The 26,011-nt window shown below is 41.3% G+C and overlaps 1 protein-coding gene across 8 annotated transcripts in view; it reads right to left on the bottom strand.

Moving 5' to 3' along the window:
- Positions 1 to 25,508, bottom strand: part of LEF1 (lymphoid enhancer binding factor 1) — a 119,957-nt gene extending 94,449 nt beyond the window's left edge. For 2 of the 8 annotated variants that reach the window (XM_020901951.2, XM_020901952.2), the window contains exons 1-3: positions 24,139 to 25,508; positions 21,671 to 21,737; positions 20,091 to 20,224 (exon numbers count right to left, since the gene is read on the bottom strand). In XM_020901951.2, the coding sequence (XP_020757610.1) occupies positions 20,091 to 20,224; positions 21,671 to 21,737; positions 24,139 to 24,351 (414 nt within the window). In that variant the 5' untranslated portion in view covers positions 24,352 to 25,508. Of the gene's footprint in view, positions 1 to 20,090; positions 20,225 to 21,670; positions 21,738 to 22,883; positions 23,544 to 24,138 lie in introns of those variants that run through there. The other 6 variants (XM_070452231.1, XM_070452234.1, XM_070452236.1 and 3 more) reach the window with 4 other exon arrangements.
- Between the last annotated feature and the right edge of the window lie 503 nt (positions 25,509 to 26,011).

The following is a 26,011-nucleotide window of genomic DNA, read 5'->3' as shown; positions in this document are numbered from 1 at the left end:
CAGGCATGGTTGTAAGGTCCCTAACTGTAAATCTTCTCTGAAAAATTTGTATGAAACTTTGTTGAATTGGAAAATTCTACCTCAGTTTACTGGGTTACAGTTCTGATCCTTGTTTTATTTGGAGTTTATTTTTTGTTTGGTTTTGTGCTTGGGAAAGGGGTACAAACTAAATGAACTTAGAATTGCAACAACAAAGTTCAGCAAGAAAACATGAATAATGACATTTCAAAATATAGAGCTTTTTCTCTTGGAAAAATGCTATCTTTCCTGAATTTTATCATTTTCAGATATTGCCAGATGTAAGTTCCAGTTATTTTTTCTATGTTGCATTCCTAATAATCTTATTACATTTTCTAGACCCCAAGGCCCCAGTCTAATTTCTGATTATCAGGAAAAATCATTTCTTTTATGATTCTATCATTGGCCTTCTCCAGCAAACAATCAAGCCAAATAGCCACTGGAAGCATGCCCCACTTCTCATTCATACCTGAGGGACAGTCACCGCAGGCTAACTGAACCCAGACCCTTGCTCAGGGCCAGGCACCCTACTTTTCCTAGGCTCTTTCTAGTGAGTCCAATATTCTTCAAGGCTCTCTTCAGAGAAAACTTGAATTTCAGAATTTCAGTCACCTGAACAGGATGTGAGATGATCTAGCAGCAGCCTTCAGAGAGGCACCTCGTGGCTAAGCAGAGACGCACCGAGAGCCGGGGAATCTCAGGAGCCGGGGGCTCACACACTCCTAAGACTGCCCCTCAGCAAAAACTGCCATAATTGAGAATTGGGGTGACAACACTGTAATAACACACAGGAGACTCGTTATATAGCATAATCTATACGCTGGCCTATTTATTTTTCCCTTCAGGAAGGACTATAATCTCTTGGAGGACCTGGAGGGTTTGCATGCTGCTGACAGAAAAGAAAATACAACTGCCTCAGAGGTGAAGAGTGGGGGAGGCAAGGTGGGTGAGGCCCAGGAGGAAGAGGCACAGCCCACCGTCTGGATCCCTCCAGGTGAGGCATTTAAATCGCTTCAGACAAACATTTATGCTTAAAACCTTTCAATAATCAGATTCTATGCTTTTCCCTTGATAAACCATTCCAGTGTTTATTAATCCCTCCCTCTGAAGTAATTCTTCCAACCTAAATTCTTTCAACAGTTTAAGGCCATTTACTTTGGGTATTTCTTCAATGAAGAACAAAGCTGGTCACAAACTTGTTCTGAAGAAACAGTCTTATACCGAGAGGATTTCAAACGGCCTCCCTGCCTCGTCCGAGTCAAATGATCAGTTTCTTATCGGGCATGTCCTCTGGGGACTAGCAGAGAGATCTACCACTGAGAGCCACATCAATATGTCAAGGTTTGGATGGTGCCCAGCTTCCAATGTGCTTGGGAATGACTGAGAACTGTCTCAGATAGCAGAGGGCTTTCTTTTCAAGCGGTTTCATCACTTGCACACACTGTACATTTTTGGTTTAAAATAGCAAACAGCCCAGCACAGACATCTAATCTCTGGGAAGGCAGCGGGATTCCCACAGGGCTGCCAGAGGGCAGGGCCACGGGGACAAGCAGGAGATCTTGCCCGGCTGGCACGAAGCACCACCACCAATGAGGAAACTTAGTGGGGCTACGGCGGAGTTACACACAGCCTCATCCCCCCACCCAGGGTGCAGCAAGCCCAGGGGATTCTGAGCCATCTGCAAGTGACCTACACAGAAAAGAACCTCCCCAACAGGCCAAAAGGAGGAGGACTTTTTTTTTTTCCACATGTGTGCAGAATCTGCCGGTCTCATAAAAAAACCTTCACAGGAAACCCAGCAGCCAGCTTGTCAGAAATATCTCATTGGCTCAAACAGGAATATAGCTTCCCTTTACTTTTCCCACCAGTCTAGAACAGTGGGCCACAATGTAGTACAAGAAGAGAACACAGCATCAGCCATTGAGATGCAGGAAGAAAACATCACAATGTCAACACTCACATTTATATTAAAGCACTGAAGCTTTACAAAATATTTTTAATATACAGACTGTCTCAGAAAAGGCCTGCATGTATTCTGAATGTCAGATGGGCAAGAGTACCAAGTGCACTCAAGATGCTAATAATGAAAGCACAAGGAAACTCAAGGAAATGGCAAAGCTGACAGTTACCTTACTTCTGATAACAACTCTTTAAGAGCCTGCCTTAGTGCTAAAATCTATGATGAGATGTAACAAGAAGCTAACCAAAATAATTAGAGGTTATTTTATTTGAAAGAAGTATTTTCAGCTTCCATCAATGACTATAAACAGTGCCCTAAGTGTATACTCTGAGTTATTAGATAAATGTGTAATTTAGGTGTGTAATTCATAAATAATTACATAGTGGTCAAACGTTTTAAGTGATTTGGATCTGCAATCAAAAATATTCTCTCATCACTGATGTATATATGTGTGTATATATATATATATATCTGATTTATATTTATATATATTTACATATATCTGTAATATCAACTGACTACCTTTCCTCCTTCCCCAAACAGACTAACCCAACTCACCTTCTCTCTGTACTGATGCTCAAACCTGTGTAAGAGAAAGTATACAACCTCTGTAAGGTGAGATTCAGCCATGAAGAGCCAGAGGGTAAAAGGAATGAAGTAGTGGTAACATGCTACAACATGAATGAACCTTAAAAATACTCTTCTAAGTCAAAGAAGCAAGTGACAAAGGACTGCCTATTATGATTCCATTCTTATAAAATGTACCAAACAGAGAAATCTATTGAGACCAAAAAAAAAAAAAAAAACAAGATTAACTGGTTGCTCAGACCTGGGGTGGTGGGGTAAGGGAATAGGGAGATGGGTTGTGACAGCTGAAGGGTGTGGGATTACTTTCTGCGGTGATGAGAATGCTCTAAAACTGACTGTGGTGATGATCACACACATCTGTGAATATGTTAAAAACCATTAACTGTACCCTTCAAATGGCTGAATTGTACAGCACATGAATTACATCTCACTAAAGCTATTTAGAATAAATAATCATTGAATAAATCCTAAATACATGAATAAATTCCTCCTCCCCAATTTAAAAAAAAGAAGTAGAGGATAAAACCCTCCCAGACACGTTCTCCCTGCTTCAAAGTGCTGTGTGGCTTAATCCTTGTCCACAGGGCTACCCTGTGACTTTAAAATGACAAAATGCTTGCTTGTGAAATGCAGTGTCTGGGTGATAATCGTGGGCAAGGAATTCTAGGAATATATTGGGTTGTGAGAAAAGGAAACGCAGAAAGAGGTATGAGTTGCTTCTCTGAAGGCAGACCTTTAACAATCAGCAACTCAACTGCATGGCACTATCCAAATTAGATGCCCGAATCTTATTTGTATGGTCAGTCTGCACCGGGGGTGCCCCCAGAACTTACTAATGGACAACAGGATGCCTTCCCAGAGGCAGGCAAAAGCAGCACTGGGTCAGTTTTCTCCAATTCTCATACCATCAGACCTTACTGTGCTCCGAGAGCAGAAAAACTCCTTTGCCAAAGCACTGATGTCAGTTCTGATGCTTTCAATATTGATAAAGCAATGCAAGAGAGAGATGTAAATATGATGTAGCTCAGGGCTCTGGCACCCAGAAGCCCAGGGGCTTTCAGACAAAGAAAGCACACGGATGCGACCATGCCCCGCTCAGGCCATGCAGCCCTACTCGTTACCACTTCTAGACAAGATAACCAAGACTCGAAAGTGTTAGGAACTCCTTCAAAGACCAGTAGCCAGTAAGTGCCTTGCCTAACTTCTTGTCAATACCACCCCCACCCAGTTCCCATTAAATTAACAACAGCAGAACTTAAAGAAAAACTTAAAAGCCTTTTAAAATTTATTTTTCCACAAGCAGCCAACTATTTTCGAATTCCTCATTGCATACACATTACTGTATTCAGAAACCATTCAGATAACCAATAAACATTACATACACACCTCACATGTCCCTGAATTATGAGCCAGTTTCTCAATTGTAGGATAAATGTCACATTTTTCTTGCTCTTTCCATCTTGGTAGGAAATAATTCCTTTTGAAAAATTTAATCTCTAATTTCCCCAATTAGATACATGAGACTGCCTCAAAAATCTAGTTAATAAGATCTTACATTATTTAAATGTGGTTTTAGTTTAGAATTATTTCATAAATAGTATGGAAGACATGAAAACAAACATCCCCAGGCCTATAATTTACAGATATATCCTGATACCTATTCCTAGAAGGTAGTGAGTACTTGCCAGGATTTTGACCAATATTTCCTATATGTGATAACTAAGTAACATCATTTTCAAAGCAATAGTTTCCTGCTGTGTTCCCAACTATTAGGAAAATCTTCAAACTGAGAGTAAAGAAACAGAAACAGAGAGGTAAAAGTAATTTTCCCACTGGACAGCCAGCAAGTAGCTGATCCTGGATTTGGGTTCAGGCATTCAAGATCCAAGGCATGTGTTAAGATCTTAGCCCTACATGATATAAGCAAATGTAAACTTGTCTGCCTTTCTGAGATCCTGCTTCCCTAACTCTAATTGTGGTCAAGTCCGAAAATAACTCTTTAAAATGTCTTAGAGAGTACACAGAGTGAATGTAAAGGTTTCTGGGGATGGTGCTAATGAAACAGACACAGTACCAACAACTGAAGAGGAGGTCGAACTCCTAGGCTTCATTCTTACCAACCATCAGTTACCTTGGCAGCAATGTTGATAAACTTGCCAATTTAAAATGCTTTTTGACAGATGTTCTAACTTATTTTACGTTAAAAATAAATACAACAAAATGCTCTATAAATCATTGATTTCTTAAGTAGTCTTAGATTACTTACTATGCATAACCTTTTAATTTAAAAAAGTGTTTATTAAAGCAACTTTCCTGGCCTAACCCAAATAGAACTAACTCCATAACCATTTTAAAACAAGTTAATAAAATATTCTCTACCATACTTCAGATGGTCTATACTGAACTGAAAGCAGATCAAGAAAGGCTGGCACATACAAAAACTACTGTCTTCAGGAACTGCTGTCATATACTAACAATGGGGCTCAGCACAATGACTTTCAAAATAAGTACCTTCAATGAATATTTATGAGATGAATGAGAAATCATTCCTCAAATAATCATTCTTTAGTGTTTGTCTTCATCCTACCAGGAAACTCGTTTAACCCTAAACTTGAGGGTTAATTCAAAGACTGCTACAACAGGTAACTTCTTCTGATAGTGAAAGGAAATAAAATGTTTTCTCTGGTTACTGTACCATCCTACAAGAGTCAAAAGAGGATCGTTTCTTCTGAAATAAATTACATGAAATGAGCCAAGCTAATGCTGGAAAGCATTTTCTTGTTATCAAAATGGTTAATATGCTTTATATATAAACATGTGTTAGTTGCTTAGTTATGTCAGACTTTTTGTGACCCACTGGGCTATAGCCCACCAGACTTCTCTGTCCATGGGATTTTTCAGACAAGAATAATGGAGTAGTCACCATTTCCTTTTCCAAGGGATCTTCTCAACCCAGGGATTGAACCCAGGTCTCCTCTGTCTCCTCCACTGCAGGCAAAATCTTTACCTGCTGAGCTATATATATTTATATATATTTATATATAAAAAGCTCGCATAAATCAAGAAAGATATGATCCAGTGACTCAGATAAACATAAATATGCGAAAACATATTTATCTGAAGTCTATTTAAATAGACTTATTTCTATAATTTAATTCTATATAACATAAAAATAGATTATAAATATGTATTTTTAACAAGGTTTCATTTTAGCATTGTTCAAAATAAGAAAAACAAAAAGCACCCATAATTGAGGATGAAATCAATAAACTAAAATACTCTTATAACTGGATAGTATCCAGCCATGACTATAGATGATGATATAGATCTTTACTTATTCATATGGGAAGATGAGCAACAACATATTTTAATGAAAAATTTTAACAGTAACCTTATAGGCCCTCTTATTTTAAAAACTTCTATTATAGGTAGAGTTGGAGAAATAAAATTTTAAGAAAAACATAAATGAAACCATTGTATGAGTGACAGAAATACAGGCACTTGCATTTTTTTTCTGTTCTTTGATGAATTTTCCCCTAACTTAAAACAAATATATATTACCTTAAAACAACAACAAAGACATTTCCTTTTGAGAGAAAGAAGATTGTTTCTAATAATTATCTTCTTACCAAAAAAGATTTCTTCTTCTTTTTTTTTTAAAAGAAACCCACTGTTGTAACTTCTCAGGAATGATCACAATTCCAGTTACTTCTAAGCTAATTTCTCTTACTTAACCTAATATCCTGATACCACAAAAATCACCACAAACAGCTACTAGAAACAAAGCACATACCACATTTTAATTGCTTATTGTGCAAAGAACACTCTTTGGCAGAAGATTTTTGCCTGTAATACTCAGTTCTTATGGAGTAAGTAGCACATCATTCACCAAGGAAATTCCAAAAATGACAAAACCTCTGGCCACACTGCTAATTGATTAATCTATTGAGTCCTTAAGATTTGTGAACTCTGGGACCCCAGAATTGAGCAACAGATATTCCCATAAAAATTAAGCATTTATCAAAATGTGGCTGATACACCCAAGAAACAAATATTTCCTGGGAATTTTCAAGAACACATTGAGCAATTAAATGATTATGTGTTGAATAAACCAGAAGACAATTTTCAAGTATTCTGAGAACTTATTTAAGCCACCACTAGAGCCGAACCATTTACATTGTTTAATAAAATAAAAATATAACAGACGCTTTTAATCTTCAACATAATTTATTGACACTGACTAAACCAAAAAATTGATGCTTTTGAACTGTGGTATTGGAGAAGATGCTTGAGAGTCCCTTGGACTGCAAGGAGATCCAACCAGTCCATCCTAAAGATCAGTCCTGGGTGTTCATTGGAAGGACTGATGCTGAAGCTGAAACTCCAGTACTTTGGCCACCTCATGCGAACAGTTGACTCATTGGAAAAGACCCTGATGGTGGGAGGGATTGGGGGCAGGAGGAGAAGGGGACGACAGAGGATGAGATGGCTGGGTGGCATCACCGACTCGATGGGCATGAGATTGAGTAAACTCTAGGAGTTGGTGATGGACAGGGAGGCATGGCGTGCTGCAATTCATGAGGTCGCAAAGAGTCGGACACGACTGAGCGACTGAACTGAACTGAAAGATTATTTTTCAGAGGGAGGATCTAGTTTATAAAATGGGTCCCAGCTTCTAAATCAGGGCTATGTGGCTTTGAATCCAAGTTCTACCACTTACTAAACTCTGAGACTAGAGTAAACAATGTAACCTCTGTGTGTGTCACTATCCTGAATGAAAAGACAGGTAGACTGGTAGTGTTCCTTTCATAATGATATAGAGCATTTAGTTAGAAAAATGCAGGTAAAGTGAATTCATTAGGTATTATACGGTAGTATATTAATACTATTCCTCTCCTGACCTGTGGTCAATATGCACTTCTATTTTTTATAATCACACAAAGGCTTCTAAACAAGGTTCAGGCAGCATTAGAGGGCAGTGAAGTGATACTTGTGAGGCATGGCTGACTTAAATAAATTATAGACCAAAATGATGTCCATAATGTAAAATGTTGGGTTGCAGATATGGGTTAATTTTTTTGTTTTCCTAACACAGAAGAGAAAACACAGAATAGTCCTTAAGTCAAACTCATGTACGTCTGTCCTAAAACTTGCTCCTCTTTCTAAATTTATTGTTTCCACTAACACTGCCCCTATATCATCAGGCTAGAACTTTCTCCATCTGTTTTGTATCTCCTCCAGTTTCCCCTCCCTTCACTGCATCTAACTTACTGCCTTAAACTCTGTGTTTTTTACTCACACCACAGTTATTACTACCACAAATAATGTTAAAGACATTTATAATTTCATACATTTTTTTATGTTCACAAACCCCCTATAGGTTAAAGTGTTGCACTCAATATGCAGCAAATTTGGAAGACTCAGCAGTGGCCACAGGACTGGAAAAGATCCGTTTTCATTCCAATCCCAAAGAAGGGAAATGCCAAAGAATGCTCAAACTACTGCACAATTGCACTCATCTCCCATGCTAGCAAGGTAATGCTCAAAATCCTCCAAGCTAGGCTCAACAGTACATGAACCAAGAACTTCCAGATGTTCAAGCTGGATTTAGAAAAGGCAGAGGAACCAGAGATCAAATTGACAATATCCGTTGGATAACAGAAAAAGCTAGAGAATTCCAGAAAAACATCTACTTCTGTTTCATTGACTACTCTAACCTTTGACTGTGTAGATCACAATAAACTGTGGAAAATTCTTAAAGATATGGAAATACCAGACTACCTAACCTGCCTCCTGAGAAACCTGTATGCAGATCAAGAAACAACATTTAGAACCTCACATGGAACAATGGACTGGTTCAAAATCGGGAAAGTAGTAGTCAAGGCTGTATATTGTCACCCTGCTTATTTAACTCACATGCAGAGTACATCATGAGAAACGCCGGGCTGGATGAAGCACAAGCTGGAATCAAGATTACCGGAAGAAATATCGATAACCTCATATAAGCAGATGACACCAGCCTTACAGTAGAAAGCGAAGAGGAATTAAAGAGTCTCTTGATGAAGGTGAAAGAGGAGATGAAAAAGCTGGCTTAAAACTCAACATTCAGAAAACTAAGATCATGGCATCTGGTCCCATCACTTCATGGCAAATAGATAGGGAAACAATGGAAACAGTGAGACACTATTTTCCTGGGCTCCAAAATCACTGCAGATGGTGACTGCCACCACAGAATTAAAAGATGCTTGATCCTTGAAAAAAAAAAAGCAATGACAAACCTAGACAGCATATTAAAAAGCAGAGACATTATTTTGCCTACAAAGATCTATGTAGTGAAAGCTATAGTTTTTCCGGTAGTCATGTAGAATGTGAGAACTGGACAATAAAAAGGGCTGAGTTCCAAAGAATTGATGCCTTCGAACTGTGGTGCTGGAGAAGACTCTTGAAGAATCCCTTGGACAGCAAGGAGATCAAACCAGTCAATCCTAGAGGAAATCAACCCTGAATATTCATCGGAAGGACTGATGCTGAAGCTCCAATACTTCGACCACTTGATGGAAGAGTCGACTCATGGGAAAAATCCTGATGCTGGGAAAGCTAGAAGGCAGGAGAAAGGGGCAACAGAGGATGAGATGGTTGGATGGCATCACTGACCCAGTGGACATGAGTTTGAACAAGCTCTGGGAGATGGTGAAGGATAGGAAAGCCTGGCATGTTGCAGTCCACGGGGTCACAAAGAGTCAGACACAACTGAGATACTTAAACAATAAATAGGTTAAAAATCTTTTACAGCTTCCTGATGAGAAATACATTGATTCAACAATCATCTAGCATCTTCTGAGTACCAGTGATGGCAGTGATAGCTGAAGTTGCAGAAAGCACGCTGCAATTAGCGTCAAAGTCTGGTCTTAAGCATGGTACCACTACTTACTAGCTGTGTGATCCTGCCCAATTACCTACTTTATCTGACCGAGCATTTCTTGGTCTAGTTTTACAGCAGTCCTTTAACCACTTGTATAATCCCTATGCCTCAGTTTCCTCATCTGTAAAATAGGGATATTCGGGATGTCACAGGGTTACTGTGAAGATTAAATCACCTAATATACAGTAAGTGCTCAGAACAGGTCCTGACGCTTACTAAATACTCAAAACTAACAGCTGATGTCTAGTAAATGGACTATATACTTCATATTCAGATCATTTCTAAGCTCAATTTCAGGTTTGTGATTCCGTATTAGTCTTTATTTTGTTAAAGGATCTCTATTTAAATATAGATTGATATCTGCTATTAATGCTCTACATTAATGCATTTTAAAAAGTTTTGCTGTATACATTCCACAAATATCTGTGGAGTAACATGCTCTGTGCCAAGTCGTATAACTGGTTGTGAGCACAGAGATGAGTAAGAAAAGCTCCCTACCTAAAGGAATTAACAGTGAGTGAGACGGACACAGAGCCAACGATTGTAAGCAGTGACAACAGTTATGAAGAAGGTTCTGTGGGAGAATGCCAGAAGACGGCACTAAGTCTCACCTGGTGGTGAAATCAGGAGGAGCGTCCTGGAGGAGATGCCATGTAGCCCAGATCTTCAGGGATGAACAAGACTATGCTGGTAGGACGCGAAAACAGGGCATTCCAGGGAGAGCAAGCTATAACAACCCAAAGACAGGGATTTGGGAAAGTGATAGGATGCAGGTGTAGAAATGTAGCTTAATCACAAGCTGCAGGGTAAGGAGGCAAGGCTTGAAAGGCAGATGAGCCCAGACTGCAGAAAGCTTTGAAAAGCATGCTAAAGAACGTGGGTTTCATTCTGCAGTCAGTGGAGGAAAGACAGAAACCCCCTGAGGTCTCCATGTGCAGAGCGCCAGCGGTCTCCGTGAGGGATAGGGCTGAGTGGAGACAAGTGAGCTTTGGGGCCAAGGTGCCTGACTGCTGCCTAGGTGTGAGACCTTGCACAAGTCACTCAGGATATCTGAACGTCAGTTAAATTACTCAAAGTCTGCCTGGTCGTTATTTTTCCAAACCTTTAGGTAAGAATTGCTAAAGTACCTGGGTTAAAGTGCATGTGCATGGCCCACCTGCAGCCTCTGGTTCAGGACATTTGCAGAGGGGCCTACATATTTGCCTTTTTAATAAGAACACCAGTAAACTCAGATGCAGTTGGCCTGCCTTCCATAAACACTATTACTAATGCAGAGTATATCAGTGTCAATAGAAGAAGTGGCAGTCTATGTTACAGGTTGAGAAACCAAGGTTCAGAGAGGAAGCAGCAGACACCGAGATCTCAATTTTTCTGCCTCCAACAGCAGTGCTCTGTGTATGCACGCATCTCACCACTACTGGCCTTGGCCATCAGTCTGATCAGTGATCATGCCTCAGGGGATAACCACGCTCTCATTATCCCCTCCTCCTAAAGCTTGGCGCATCAAGTAGTAACTTCTGCTTCTCAGCAGCAGCTGTAGCCTTTGTCTCTCCCGCACCCTCATTCACTTTCCACACGGGAGAGCGACTCACATCTGGTGATTTGGAGAAAGAACGGAGCAAGGACAGACTGACCCTTTGTTCTCTCTTGGGGCCAGCTTGCCCCAACAGTTCTGGTCTCCAGTTCTACTGAAGGTAAATTCCCTGCCCCTGTTGGGGAGGCCTGTGACTTAATGGTGTTCCACATGGGGAAGTTAAAGGAAGTACAAGCTTGTGTCATGGTTCAGGCCACTTTCTCCAGTCGGATTAATAATGAAGCTCATATTCTGCTCCCCATCTGTCCAACTCCTTGTCTACTGTTGGACTGATTCTTGACTGGAAGAAGGCCTCAAAACATCAACCATAACCAAACGTGAATGTAATCTAATAATACTTTTAAATACTGACTTCAAATTTTTTTAGGGTTAAATTGCATTGTTGGGTTACCCCCCTCCCTCACTTAAAAAGGTGCATTGCCTTTGACTCTACAATTCCACTTCTAGTAATTCATTTCAAAGAAACAGAAAGTGTGCAAAGACATACTTAGAAAACATGCATTCCATCAAATGTTGCTTAAGATAGAGGTAAAAATAAAGTGATACTATCTAAATGTCTTACCAACAAAAGACTGAGTAAATAAATTAGGCAATACATTAGGCATCATTAAAAATGTTGTTACAGAGAGTAAAAAAGATATCCACTATATATTGGTGGGAAAACAAGCAGAAAAAAAATTGTATATTATGTTTCCATGGCCATGAGTATATAACATATATTTATACATGTTTACATGTATTTCTAAATGTGCACAGGAAGAGGTCTAAAAGGCTGCATGGTGAGCTTTAAGAACGACCATCTCTGACAGCAGGATCCTAGGAATTTAGTATTTTTTATTCTTTTTGGTCATCTGAGTTTTCCAGTGTATTGCTTTTTTAAATGAAAGTATTTTCTTTTTATTTTCATAAAAAATAGCTAAGCATTACTGAAAAGAAATTGCCAACAAAATCTTCAAAGTAATAATTTTGGGTTTTATATTTTCATCAACATATGAATCATTTAATCAGTGTTTTATGTTCCGAAAGGCAATAATGGTTGGTTATTTTAAATGACAATTAACAAGTCTTCAGACATTAAAAAGGGAAGAGCCATGACTCCATTGCTTACTAAACTGAAGCAGGTTACTGCTGCCCCTAACGATGGGCTGTTATCTTTAGCATGGAGATTACTACACCCAGCCACAGTTTTCATTTGTGTAAATTGCCTAGCTCAGTACCTGGCACATGGTAGTAGTTTAAAAAAAAGAACAAAACAGTTAATTGTTTTCCCTTTCAAAAGATTTAAGTTTTAATTTTAAACTTTTTACTTATACCAAAAAATTGAATAAAAACCAATTCAAGCAATGTCTTGGAGACTTGATTCTTTTCCTAACCCTGTCAGCTACTTAGCTGGTTAGCTCAGTTGTAGTAAACAGTAAACATTTTTCACTTTGGTAAAAATTTTTACTTTGGTACTGCTGGTTTTGTTTCAGACTTTAAAAAAAAAAAATCTAAGTTTTGGAGTCTAAGACAAAGTTTGACACACTTGAGATAAGATCACAATACGTTTTTCCCTTGGTCCAAGTCATGTGAGCTAGAGTGCCAAGATGCTATGTGTTCATAATTATTACAAGGTATAATATGTAATGTTTAAAATTGAAGAAAGCTAACTCTACATTGATATATATTTAACATTCACTGAATTTTACTGAGAGAAAAAGAAAAGTCTTGAAAGGATGGAAGCTGGAATTTTCCAATGAGACAAGAAAAGCACTGATTTCTCCTTGCTGCCTGGCCAGCCTATCCCCTTGGACCTGATTTTTTTAGGTGCCAGGAAAGCAAGAAAGACTTAAGTCAGAAGAAACCTCGAAGGTAAAAGAAAAATAACTCGCCTGTCATCCTCTACATTCACAAGACTTTCTTAAATCTCCTCTCTATAGATTGTTCGCAGCGGGGAGAAGAAACCCAGCTCTTAAAGGATTAAGGGGAAAAAAGTCTCCTAAATAAAAATCAATTATTACCCCAACCCAAGGACTTAAGAGTCATCTGGCAATTTCATATCAAATATTAGAAGGATGTAAGAATTTTAACAAATCTTTAATTTAGAAATCTGCTCCCTCATGCATCTCATTCCCTTAGTAGAAGAAAGGGTGCTCCCCTAACAACTAGGAGAGAAAGAAGAGCCCAAGAGAAGAAAGCTGTCTCCCCAAAACTTTTATTTACACAGATATTTTCTTAAGGTTATTGTAAGGCCTTTGCCCAGTCATCCAGATTCCAGGTCAGCATGGTGACACGGTAAGAAACAAAAATTTCTCGCCTTTCTCAGGAGCACCTTTTGTGGCAGGATTCCTACCAGGCTGGGATGAGACTTGTGTGTTGCTTCCTTAGCCAGAAAACTGAGTGCTTTTGCAGGTCTGTGCCATCTGAACTGCACATCAATCACATAAGGTAAGCATGCCAGACATTAATATGCCTCATGATAAACAAGGAAGCAAAGGCTGACAGAGGTCCAAGGCTCTTGGAGAGTGATGGACATGGGACTAGACCCCAAATCTGTTGACATCTTGCCCACGACTTCCCTCCTCCACAGGCTCAGCCTTCACAAGGGACTGCCTAACTCCACCTAATAAGAACTCAAAAATTTTGCTCTCCATATTGCCAAAGGATATAATCAATTTACAACACATAGTGGTCTAGGAAAGTCAGCACTGATGCTACTGCATGTATTTAGAAAATACATGCAGAATATTTTAGTGTCTCAAAATACATCAAGTGTTACTGAAAAAAGAAATATCCTTTCTATCTAGGAAAGAATAAAAATGAATTGAGAAGCCTTAACCATATGATACTGCAACATAATTGAAGATAGTTTTCTTTTTATTATGACTTTATTTCCGTCTCAAGTACCCTTCTGAAAAAAAGCATTTCCATCATCTCTTTTTGTTCAATTAGGTTTCCAGGACCTAAGTCTCAGGATCAGTCCTCAAATGAGGACCCAGTCCCATTCTTTTTCACTCTAGCAGGGAGCTCTCCAGCTGACTGTTTTCAGCTATTACTTGGAAACCTGACATTCTGTAAGCAATGACTCTGACTTCTTCATTAAAGACATGGTGTAAATGTTTTTTTTTTTCCCACTGATGCAACAAATCAAAAAAAGTAAAAAAATAAAATACTAAGGATTATTTAGTGGACATCTTCAGATTTTCACATAGGATTTGGTTGAATAAAGACAGATCCTTTGGCATATCTGAAAATCATACATGAAAATTTTCTAGTATGTTATTTATTCAGCAAATCTACTGAAGTATCTATTCTGTGCTTTCCTAACACATAACTATCTCAAAGTTCATCAGTAATCTCTGATTAACTGATCAATTATCATTTGCAGTTGGATAGGCTTTATTGCATAAATGCTCAGGATTTTTTCTTTTCAGGATTTTTTTAAAAAGGACTTATAAAAATACTTTTGTGTGTCAGCTTTTAACAGTTTTGGTAACTATTTCAAATAGAAGCTGACAATAATAAAAGAAAATTAAAACTGCGCTAGAGCCACTCCTCTGTTTAAATTATAGCACCTTTCCTTTATCCACCCCTCATATAGCAGAGTTGACAGTTCCTACAGGAACTTCATAAGGTCACAATTAATGTTTAAAAAGTGATCATCAATCTAAAATATATTTTTTAAATTATTTAAATAAAGTCCAATGACTGGTACAATACATATAGCTAAAATCTCTTAAGAACTGAGGCCTAAATGAAGTGTTTGAGAGTGTGTCTTTGGTTATATAAAGCTGAGAGTTTAAAAAAAAAGTGAGTAAGGACCTGCTGGGACATTACAAAGCATTACCAAGTCTCTCAATTGCTACAATATTAGCTTTCTACAGATTGGATCAGTCTGGCATGATCACTTAAGTGATAACTTTAAGATGCAAGCTTGAAATCAGTATCTTCTTTAAAAAAACATTCAGTTCCACAACAGCAGCACCTACCTACATAATGCTGAGTTCTAATACTTCTGCCTCGGAATCAAACATATGTGCTTATCTGCTGGCCCAAGGACAGTGCTGGCATATTTTCTCTTTAAATTTCAAGTTTATCTTGAAATCAAAGGGAAACCAGTTTTATAAAATTCTATCTATAATATGTAAGTGAGGAACAAGGGGAGTCAGAGAGAAATGGAATGATCCCATTGCTAAAAAAATGTCAGTCACATACACCAAAAACAGTTCTGCCTAAAGAACAGGATTAGTTAAAAACAAGACTCAAAAGTTGTAAAAAATTTCTCAGTTGTTATTATGAAGAATACACGTGAGCTAACAAGTTGAAGTCCAGATAGAGCCATTTATGAGGTCCTTACTCTGTCCTGTTAGAATTACATGAGTCTTTCTGCAAGACAGAAATGGATCAAAATAATGGGATTGATGAGACCAAGCTGAGGACCTGCATGTGGGCAGGGGGAGGGGAACTTCAAAGAGCAAGATTTTCTGCAAGTTGGCTTAATAGTCTTGTTTTAGTGAAACTGGGTTGTTCTCATGCCTTTATGAATGAACAAGAAATTTCAAGGATCATTTCGAAAAAACCTATCTGACTAAGGATCACACTTCTGCCGTACCAGTCATGCAAGGTAATATCAGCTCCTGAAAGGTCACGTCAGCATGGCACCTGGGACACTTGAATTAGCATGCCATTCAGTCCGAAGATACCTAAATTATCTGAAGGGGGAATGGTAATCACTCCCAATTATTCTGAGTGTAGCAGTACAATTAAGATGAATCACAGAAGAGTTTGGGGCTTTGGGGAGCTTTCCCACATATTCTCTTGAGATCGCATTCAAATCTGAGAATACACTTTCTAAAACTTAACTTCTCCTGCACTTAAGGTAAAGAGGAAAATTTCATATACTTACCTTCAAAAAGTAGACAACTTATAGTAGAAAATTTTAAATAACTAATCAGTAAGTCACATGAGGTAGCTCCTTAAGCAATGTGAAAAATTCTGCTGAAAACATGAGCCAGAGTCTCTCTGAACTGAGTTAATAAGTCATTGTCTTCCTATTGACGACTATTTCTGTGTTATTTTCAAAGCTATGCAGTAGTGTGATGGACGGATGGGTGTTACCTTACTGATCTGACATGTTCACTTAGTTCTTTAATTCCAGATGTGAACAATGACAAAAATCTAATTTTAACTGTAAGCAAACACAAACATGGGCGGAGGCTGGTGGGGGCAGGTTAAGACAAAGTTCTGAGAGGGATAATTCTGCTCATTAGACGTCAAATGTTGGCCCCCTCCAGGTAAAAACCATACTATAGAAGTGAGTTGCTCAAAATAATTATAAAAGAACCCTGAAGCATTTTAAGAGCAAAAATAAGAAAAATAAATCTACTAAAAATATGAAAAGATGACGAAATTCAAACACAGACATCTTCTCTTCCCACCTGAAAAGCCATCCTGAGAAAGATCACAGAGCCAACGGTGCAGTCAGCAACACTGTCCTGACCAGGTGTCGCTGCGGTTGGTGGGAGCCGAGCAGCGACGTTTGCTGTCGCTTCCTGCACTACGTCTGCTGCTGCTCCTTCCCTGAGCAGCTGAAGAGAACCGAGACGTTTCTCTTCAGAGGTGTTAAACACTTGGGTTGCTTGAGGGACAAATGGAAGTTTGACACCTAAGACGCATAACCACAGTGCCTGAGGCCAGTGGGAACTTTCACTATGTAAAGGCAGCCAAGCTCACTGTTTTTCAGGCACCACCAGGGTCCGGACCCAGCAAGGAGGCAACCAAATATGTCTTCCCTTCGAATACATCGCCATTGGCCTCCCAGGGCTTTCACAGATGAGACGCAGAGAAAGGAGGTCTTGGGAGTATGCTTTTAATAAACTCTCCAGGGCCCTTGTTCGAAATATTTAAGAGGCTACCGCATCTTCTCACACTCCTTGAAAATGACCATCCCAAGCCAAGGTTTACTGTGCTTTAAGAACTCACACTGACACCAAACATGTTATCATTATAGGTTGCTTTCTTGCTAGGCCCGCCCGATTTATCTGAACAAGAATTCTTATTTAAAATTCTATGAGACACCCATTCACAAGACTTCTAGTATAGACACACCTCTAAGAATTCCAGTTCTGGAAGGATGTAATTAGCCAATTAAAATTTTCCTTCAGATGGGGGGAAAAAAAAAGCTTGAATGGCAAAAGTGGTTCTCCTGTGCAGGTAACTCTGTATTTAGGTCATGAGTAAGGGCTGTGTGAGCACATGCATGTCAGCGTTTGTCTTAAAAAGAGCAAATGCATATAGAATTGTTAAAATGAGCTACCAGCACAAACACTCCTGTGCATGCCAGTTGGCCATGGCTGGTATTCTCTGGATTATCTAAGGTTACAAATAAACAGAAGATTCTGTGTGGGGAAGGAAGGGGCAGTTGGGTTTTCCCTCAACCCCAGATGTTTTTCTAATCCTAACACCTGAGGGCAGCAGATACAGTAAACAAGGGGTTGTTTGTAATGCAAATCCAAGCAACAGGGCTGACAAGGGACAGCTCCCACCCTGAGTCCAAACACAAACGGTCACTCTGCTCCTGACACTCTAGATGCAAAACCTAGCGCTGTGGATGTCCGCTACACACTCAGTCCTGCCAAGAACAGAGCTAAAGAGCAAGAGGCAGAGTGTGGCTTGGGTGAAGAGGAGGGGGTGCCTTCCGGTTAAAGTGCTTTGGGACTCAGCATTAAAAACAGCTGTTACGAATTAAAAACCCAAGACTGCGACCCACTTCGGCTGGACCCTAAAAGAGAAAAATTGAACATAGTCTTGTGGTTAAAACTGCAAAGCTTCTGGAACTGGGCGAACTGCAGAATATTGGCAAGAAAGGGTGCCTAAAATAAATGTGTTCTAAAATGGAACAGAATAAAGCAAAGCAGCAGATAGGAGGGTAAGGTAACTGTTTCCTAACCACACCCCTTTCCTCCACTCTACCCCCAACATTTATCCTGGCCACAAATCTTTCCTAAACAATGAATGACTGTTCAATTCACTGACTTCAAAATTTTAATATATACACTAACAATAAATACTTTCCATTCTATCAATTTAAAATGATTAGTATACTAAGGGGCTAGGGGAAAAGGCTGGTTTAAAGAGGAAGAGCAGCTTAATTTTCAATATTCTTGGGAATAGCATAAATAACAATAGATTTTTATTATATTGACTTTTAAAAAATTATTGCCTTGAAAGGACAACTGGCTGAACTGAAGAATAAATTCCACAAATACTTATTAAGCACTAACTGTGTTCACAGCCTAAAAGTGTAAGATTATTTTAGTGGCTTTTTTCTATTGTTACCAAGTCAGAGACTATAGTTTGATTTGTGGGAAAGATTATTTGTTATTCTAAAAAGCCTTCAGCAGAAATCTTCAATTATTTCTTATCTAAAATATAGTCTCCTTCCCCCACCCCTTCAAAACATCAAGAAAAAAATAGCCCAACTTTAAATTATCTGATATGTAAGCATATTTAATTCAACAGAAACAAAGTCTCCATCAAACTTTAAAACTCAGAAGCATTTATTTGGGTGGTCTCTAAATGTTAAAAACTGTATTTGCTTTTATTAGTTCATTCACTTTTTAGGTAAGAGAGTCATATGTACCACACACACATTTCTATCATTAAATATTTGAAAAGCCTTTTAAAATAAAATGTGAAATCACTATTTTCTATAACAACCATCATAAGATTTCCTAGATCTCCATTTTAGCTTCTATGTGAAAATTGGAAAAATCTTATTCCCTACTTAAGAGGTCAAATATCTTTTTGAAATTCGTGGGAAAAAAAATAACTTTTAAATCACAGTGCCCCCCCCAAAAGTGGGTATATTTCCTAGATCTATCTCTTGAACAGCTGAGGGCCACAGATAATCAAGATAACCACAAATACTCTTTTTATTTGTTCATGACTGATTAGGAAATATTTCTCTTTTCTACTTTGGTATATCTCATGGTTCCCAGATTCTGTCCACTGAGATATCAGCGACAGTACTTGCCCCAGATGTCTTCCACTGATTTTTCTTTTCACTTGGTGAAAGCACTGGGCTAACAAGGCAAAGATACAGGTTCCATTTTATGATCCTAGATTTGACTCACAGGAGGGCCAGTTAGACTGAAACATCATCCCCAAGACCCAAACATACATGGTTTTCATTGGGGTTTGGATGGTACAGGGAGAGTGAGGCCAGAAAGAAGGTAAATATATTGATGGATCAGTAACAATCCACCACCACCTCCAAAGAGATGAACCTCAGGGAGAACTCCATTTCACATCCACATACCACACAAGTTACCCTTTAGATGTTTTCTTACTATATAAATTGAGGTTTACATGTTAAGCATAATATGTAAGGCAGTCATAATGCCTCCCCATTTTTAGAACTGAAAAGTTAACTGAGCCACCACATTAAAAAAAAAAATTTCATTAAGAGTTATTTTCAAGAGATACTTCTTAGCAATAGACAATAAAGTAAAAATAGCTCATTGCTCCCCTACACCTAAACGGATTTTAAAGAAACATTAGCTAACACAATAAAATGAGACACTGTTTTAAAAGCTGAAGTAACATTCCCAATGTTCAGCTCCAAGTGAGCCAAAGGAATTCTGATTCTACATAGCTTACCGGCAGTGAAAGCCATAGACCACTTAGTTAATTGAAAGATTAAATCAATTTCTCTCTCTCATCAGAGTAGAAAGCATAATACTCACAAAATCATGGGTTTGTTGATTTAAATTCACTTGATATCATGATAGCTCATGATCTGTTTTTTTATTCATCTTAACCAATAAACCAAAAGCTAATATTCGAAGGTCAAAACATCAAAAAGTAGCACCATTTTAAGGAAGCCATTCCTTATAGCATGTCTTATTTAGCAACAACTGGTCATATATAATGGAAGCATTTCCGGTGAGTTTAAAAAAACATTTTGCCAAAAATACAAATTAATTTGCACTTCTAAAAATAATTTGCAACATCAGCATGTTACTCACTGTTCTCGGGATGGGTGGAGAAAGAGATCCATTTGACATATATGGGTCATTATTCATATTTGGCATCATTATGTATCCAGAATAACTCGAGTAAGAGGGTCCCTTATTGTAGAGACCTCCATCTGGATGCTTTCCTAAGAGAAGGCAAAGAACAATCAGTGATGCTTTGACTTCCTTTTATATCACTGTATTTTTCATTGAAAAGTTAATAGTTCTATTATAAATTAGGCCTTACATAAAAAATTTGTTTACAAAATATTATAACTGGTTTATTATGCTCTATTTTAGATTGACAGTATTTACTCTCTTAAATGGCTTAGCAGTGAACCAGATGTTTTAAAAACATGTGGTTCAATTTACTTCCACTGCTGACTGGTGTTTTTACAAAAATAAGTGTTATCCATCTAACTTAATTTGCTCTAATACTAACAAACTGGACTAAGAAATAGACACATGAAAAAAGGCATACAAAGCTATAATATAAATACATTAGGCTATTCAGCTATACACACACATGTATATTTATACACTTAAAAGTTATGCTCCTCTTTATAGGCAAACTCAAAAATTCTACCTGTACTTCTGGATTTCTGGAAATTTTCTAGATTTTACTGACGGAGCAAGTTGTATCTAGTATATGGGCAACTACCCAAATTTATGAAGGATTAATTCCAGGAGACTTTATTTGCTACATATATATCACACTGCCAAAGAAAAGTGTGTTTGCATGTGTGTGTTCAGTGTATACATTTCTCCCCTTTTATCTGTGTATCTACTTTGTAGCTCAGAAGGAAGCTTGATATTATAGTTCTCTTCCCTTCTTCCCCTGGCTAACATGTATGTGCGAACCCTTCATTCTGGTCAGGCCAATTGTAAGTAATTAAAGGAGCACAGAAATGCAGGCTGTTCAACAAGGGAACCCTACAAATCACAGATTCTTTTAAAGTCACAAGGAGTTCTCCTTAAGTCCCAAAAAAAAAAAAAAAAAATGCAGAATTTTTACAGTTTTGAGCAAGAATCAGAAATGGGGAGAAAATCTATCACGTTTCAAATACATAATTATTAATTTTAAGATTAAAGTGTTATATTTTTACACATTAGATTCTTCTTTATCGAGCTATATTTAGTCTGCACATATAGTGCCTGCCTTCTCGCTAAAACAAGAAACAGCAAACAAACGAGTCCCACCTGAAACTAATCTTGTTGGAAAATAAATCTGTGTAGACTGTCACTCTTTGTAAAAATGCATGAAAAAATACTAAAGATGACAATTAGAATATTAGGTAAAATGAGGAAAAGAGAAAAACTCATTATAGACACTTCTCTTCTATAAAGAATCTGGAAGCCAAAGGAAATTCAAAGGCCCTTAACTCATTCAGTTTTATAATTATGGAAATATGTATTACAGGTAAGCAATAAGTTTTCTGGGTTTTCTTTACCATTTTGCTCAAACAACGGGCACAATCTTATTACATATGCTTCGAGTTTCTTGGATGCAAATAACAATAGCAAAATGTACCAGTATTCACAAACTGTACATGTTAAATGATAAAGTTGGGAGAAGCAGAATAGCATCTTACCATCATCAGGATGTTCTCTGGCCTTGTCATGGTAGGACTCCTGAGAGGTTTGTCCTTGTCTGGCCACCTACCAGCACAAATCCCCACCCCCAAAAGAAAGAAAACTGCTTTAGAGTTTGTGACAATAATGATATAAGTGCGTATCCACTGGTAACTCAAAAGAGGGGCATTAGGTGCAACTCAATCTACCTGTTTTATTAATCTAAGAGGACAGGCTAGGACTGAGTCCTGGGAAATCTTTTCAATGTGTTCCTGAAAACTACCTCTATGGTACTAGAAACTACAGATGACAGTAACAACTGAAACGAACTTGTCAACAATCCACGTGCTGTTCTGATCACTGTTTACTAAAATACATCAAGACTACTTGGATGCCTAATATGATAGGAATTTCAGTTACGGGGGTTGATCATTTTGATAGCTTCTTCAACCACTGTTTACTTCAGTCAGAGCTGATTAAAAGCAGGCTGAAATATCATTTTGCAACTGAAAATGGCATTTTAAATAAAAACAAGCCCATGACTTACAAGTGGGGGTCTTAGGCAATTGTCCCAAACCAATTACAGCAGGAGCCCCACTGCTCCTAAGCTACCATGGCTGTCAGTGCGAGCTTACAAGAGAAAAGTGAACTATTCTGTGGTTAAAGGGAGGAAAACTTGAGAGTCGAGCTACAGACATCTAAAAGGTAGCCCAGCTAATATCAGTTCTGGTAACCACCATCCACCCAGACTCAACCACGTGCAAATCGGTGGTATTACCCCTTCACCATCTTCCCTGGGTCTGCCCCAAGCCCACTTACCACCAGCAAAGATTAACAGAGCCCTAATACCGGAGTTCTGGGGCTTCAAACGCAGCGCCCTTCTCTCCAAGGCAAAAACATGTAGAAAATGTGAAGTGGGTGGCAAATTTATTTATAGAAAAAAGGAAGGGCAAGGAAAAAGGGTAGAAATTTGAAAAGGCTGTTCTACAAATACGAGTTTGGCCTCAAGTGTTTCGGAGGCTATTTGGTTCCTTGGACATGTGTCCTCCCAGTGACCTCCTCTCCCCGCCCAATACACAGTCACAAATCTTTTAAGTGGAGTTAGGTATGCTCTGGGCAACCCCAGTTTCCCCCTTAAGTTGGCATGTTGAGATGAAAGATTCAGGGGAGAGAGAACACCCCAATGTTTTCCTTAGGACCCAGGCCCTGGGCCTTCCAAAACGCGTTACTCACCCCTGCCATTGGGATAAAGAAGGTAATTCTGAAGTGCTCTTAAACTTGCTGTTTAAAACACAAAATGTCTCCGCCCCCAAAACCACAGGCTTTCTTTTTGGGGGCAGAAGGATGCCATTTAAGGAAAAAGAATATACCCTCCAAATTTCTTTGGAGGGAAAAAGCGTTGGTGAAACCATTGAGTGTCAGGACTTTTCTACCGGATTTCCTCCAAAGCGTCTCCCAGTTGTTGAACAACGGTGGCCAGTGGAGTGTCGGGTATCAGGGTCCATCCGCCTCCCCCACTTCTGAAGCTCTCCGCGAGGCCTGAAATAGCCCTTCCGCGAGGTCCCGCTCGCGGCTCGCTCTCGCCAGCACCCACGTGTCTCTATTTACTCTACTCGGGTTACCAACGCTATCGCCCGCAGCGGGCCAAGAGATCTGATAAGCGCTTTCCACCCTCCCCTGAGTGGGTGCCCTGGCTTCCGCTGCCTCTCTCTGAGTCGCTCTTCTGTATAGATTTAAGGCCTGATTCGGGCCCAAACATAAGCGTGCTTTTTTCCCCCTTTAAGTGGCGATGGATGGGGAAAACCAGCCTTGCGGCCGGTAGTGCGAGAGCCCTCCCGGGGTGGCTCAGCTCGGCTCGCCCACGGCTCCGGCAGCTGGCCCGGCGGCCGCGAGGACCCGGCCCCGCACCGCCCCCGCCGCCCGGGCGCGCGCCCCCTCCGCGGGCCGGCCCCGCGCGAGCCCCGCTCGGCGACGGTTGGGCCGGCCCCGCCTGTACCCTGCCCACGCCCGCCACCCCTTCCTCTCTCCCTGCGGCTCTGCTCGTCTGTACCTAAGGCTCTGGTGGTGTACGCACTTTTGCAGAGACATCTACCGAGATAGCGGGTGCACTTTGTTTTCCGTCCTACGGAAGAACTTCTCAGGAGCGCTGTTCAGACATCCTCGCCTTAATGCACCGCACCCTCTGAACCCCACCAAAAAGGCCGAAGGCGAAACGTCATGGGTTAAAGGCAGGTTCTCCTGGCCGCAAACCAACGGTTTAGTCACCGAACGCCAAAACTGATATACACTTGGACGCTTCCCTGCACACCCCTCCACCGCACACACAGGAAGAACGCCGACCAGAAGCCCAGCCACCCCCCATCCCGCTCCCAGCAGACCCACCCGGGACCCTCGAGCCCGGGCTGCCCGGCACCTTCCCTCCCTTCCTCCCTCGGTTCTTCCCCGGGACCCGGCACGCCTCTCAGGGATGAGGCAGCGGCCAGCTCACCTCGTGTCCGTTGCTCGCCGGGATGATTTCGGATTCGTTGACCAAGGAAGACTTGATGTCGGCTAAGTCTCCTTCCTCTTCAGGGTGACTGATCTCGGCGAAGATCTTCTCCTTCTGAGGATCGCCCTCGTCCTTGAAGGGGATCATCTCGTCCGTGGCGCAGAGTTCCGGGTCCCCCCCACCGCCGCCGCCTGCCCCGGAGAGTTGGGGCATCCCGACCACTGTGTAATCTCCGCTCCGCGGGGGGAGCACCCCAGGCAACAGCAGGAAAGAGAAGGGATCGACGAAAAGGGGGAGAGGAAAAGGAGAACTGGAAGGATGCGTCAGGGAGGAGAGAGGGCGGAAGCCAGGCTGGAGTGCGCCGGGCTGGCGGCCGGCAGCCGGAGCTGCTGCAGCGGCACCCGAGCCCCGGTGGCCGCCCGCGCCTTCCCACTCGGCGGAGACCGATGCCGGCGCCCGTCCCCGAGGCCGAACAACACAGGGCGGCGAGGGCCGCGGCGGCCGGCGCCTCTGGGGGCGTCTGTGCCCCGCGCTTGGCTAGGCTGCCAGGGCGGCCGCCCCACGCCCCCGGCGTCTCCGGGGTCTGCGCGCGGAGGACGCCGGTTCTGGAGGAGATTCGACTCTCCAAAGTGCAGGGGAGGGTCTGTCGGCACGACTCTTCGCAGATCTCTCCACCTTAGCTTCCCTGGATGACGATCCAGGAGTTTGTTTCCCGAGGAAAGGAGCGAGCTGGGCAAAACGGCCCCGTTTACCCCAGTAGAGACGGTGTAAGGAGAATCAGAAGATAATGAAATGTCCACTTCCTGGAGGGTTTAAAAAAAAAAAAAAAAGCCACCCGGGTTGGAGATGTCCGTTTCAAAGCTTCTTATTTCCTTCCCTTTCGCTTCGCTTTTCCTTCTCCAGGCGCATTCAATCTGCCGGAGGAGAAGGTGGGGGGCGGAGGAGGAGGGGAAGAGAAAGAGAAGAAGTTTGCCAAGAATAAAGTTTGTGCCGGCGAGCGCAGGGAGTCGGTAGTGGAGGGTACTACTGGGTCTCCGGGCGTCAGAGCAGGGACCTCGGACCCAAAAGATTCTGCCGGGAGCTGGAGCCGGCACACACACACTCACACACACACACCCCGACTCCTCTTTGTTCCCGGCTCGAGTTTCTTCAGTCTGGCTCGCTCGCTCTTTTGCTCGCCGCTCTCCACGCCTCCGCCGGGCCGCTTGTCAAAGAGCTGTGCCCCTCCGGTTCCCCCAGCCGGGGGTGGGAGACGCCCGGAGATTGGCCGCGTGCGGGTGTGCGGATGCGCCCCAGCTCCTCCGCCGCCTCGGAGCGCGCAGCCTGGTCCCTCCTCCGCGCCCTGCCCCGCAGGTGAGCGGCTGCGCCTCCCCGCCGCCTCTCCTCCTCCCGCGCCTCGCCGGCGCTGAAAAGCTGCCCACTTGCGTCGCTTCTCCTCCCCTTCCCCTCCCCCGCCTCCAGCTCTCCTTGGCTGCCCGCTGGGGGGGTGGGGGACAGCGAGAAGGAGGTGGTGATTGAGGACTTTTTTTTCTTTTCCCAGAGCCTGTAGGACGAGTCCTAGGTTTGGGGGGGGGGGGGGTGTTGGGGTGTGTGTGTGTGCGCGCGCGCGCCTAGGGGGAAGATTCAGGCAACTTGGCTAGGGATGGAAGGACCCGGCGTTTCTTGTAACCCACGAGAGGCACGCTTTGCTCGCGTGAAATTGACAAGAAACTCTGCCCCAACGGTTTAACTTCATCATCTAAGTGTCTCTTCTCTTGTTCCCTTCCCACCCACCCCCCTCCTTCCTCCGCCAGTCTCTTCCCCCACCTCTTTTCCGCCTCTCCCTCTCCCTCCCTCTCTGGCAGTGGGAAGAAGATGAAAGAGAAGCCGCCGC

The sequence above is a fragment of the Odocoileus virginianus genome, chromosome 21 (assembly GCF_023699985.2).
Source record: "Odocoileus virginianus isolate 20LAN1187 ecotype Illinois chromosome 21, Ovbor_1.2, whole genome shotgun sequence".
NCBI lineage: Eukaryota > Metazoa > Chordata > Mammalia > Artiodactyla > Cervidae > Odocoileus > Odocoileus virginianus.
This window is presented reverse-complemented; position numbering and strand designations above follow the sequence as displayed.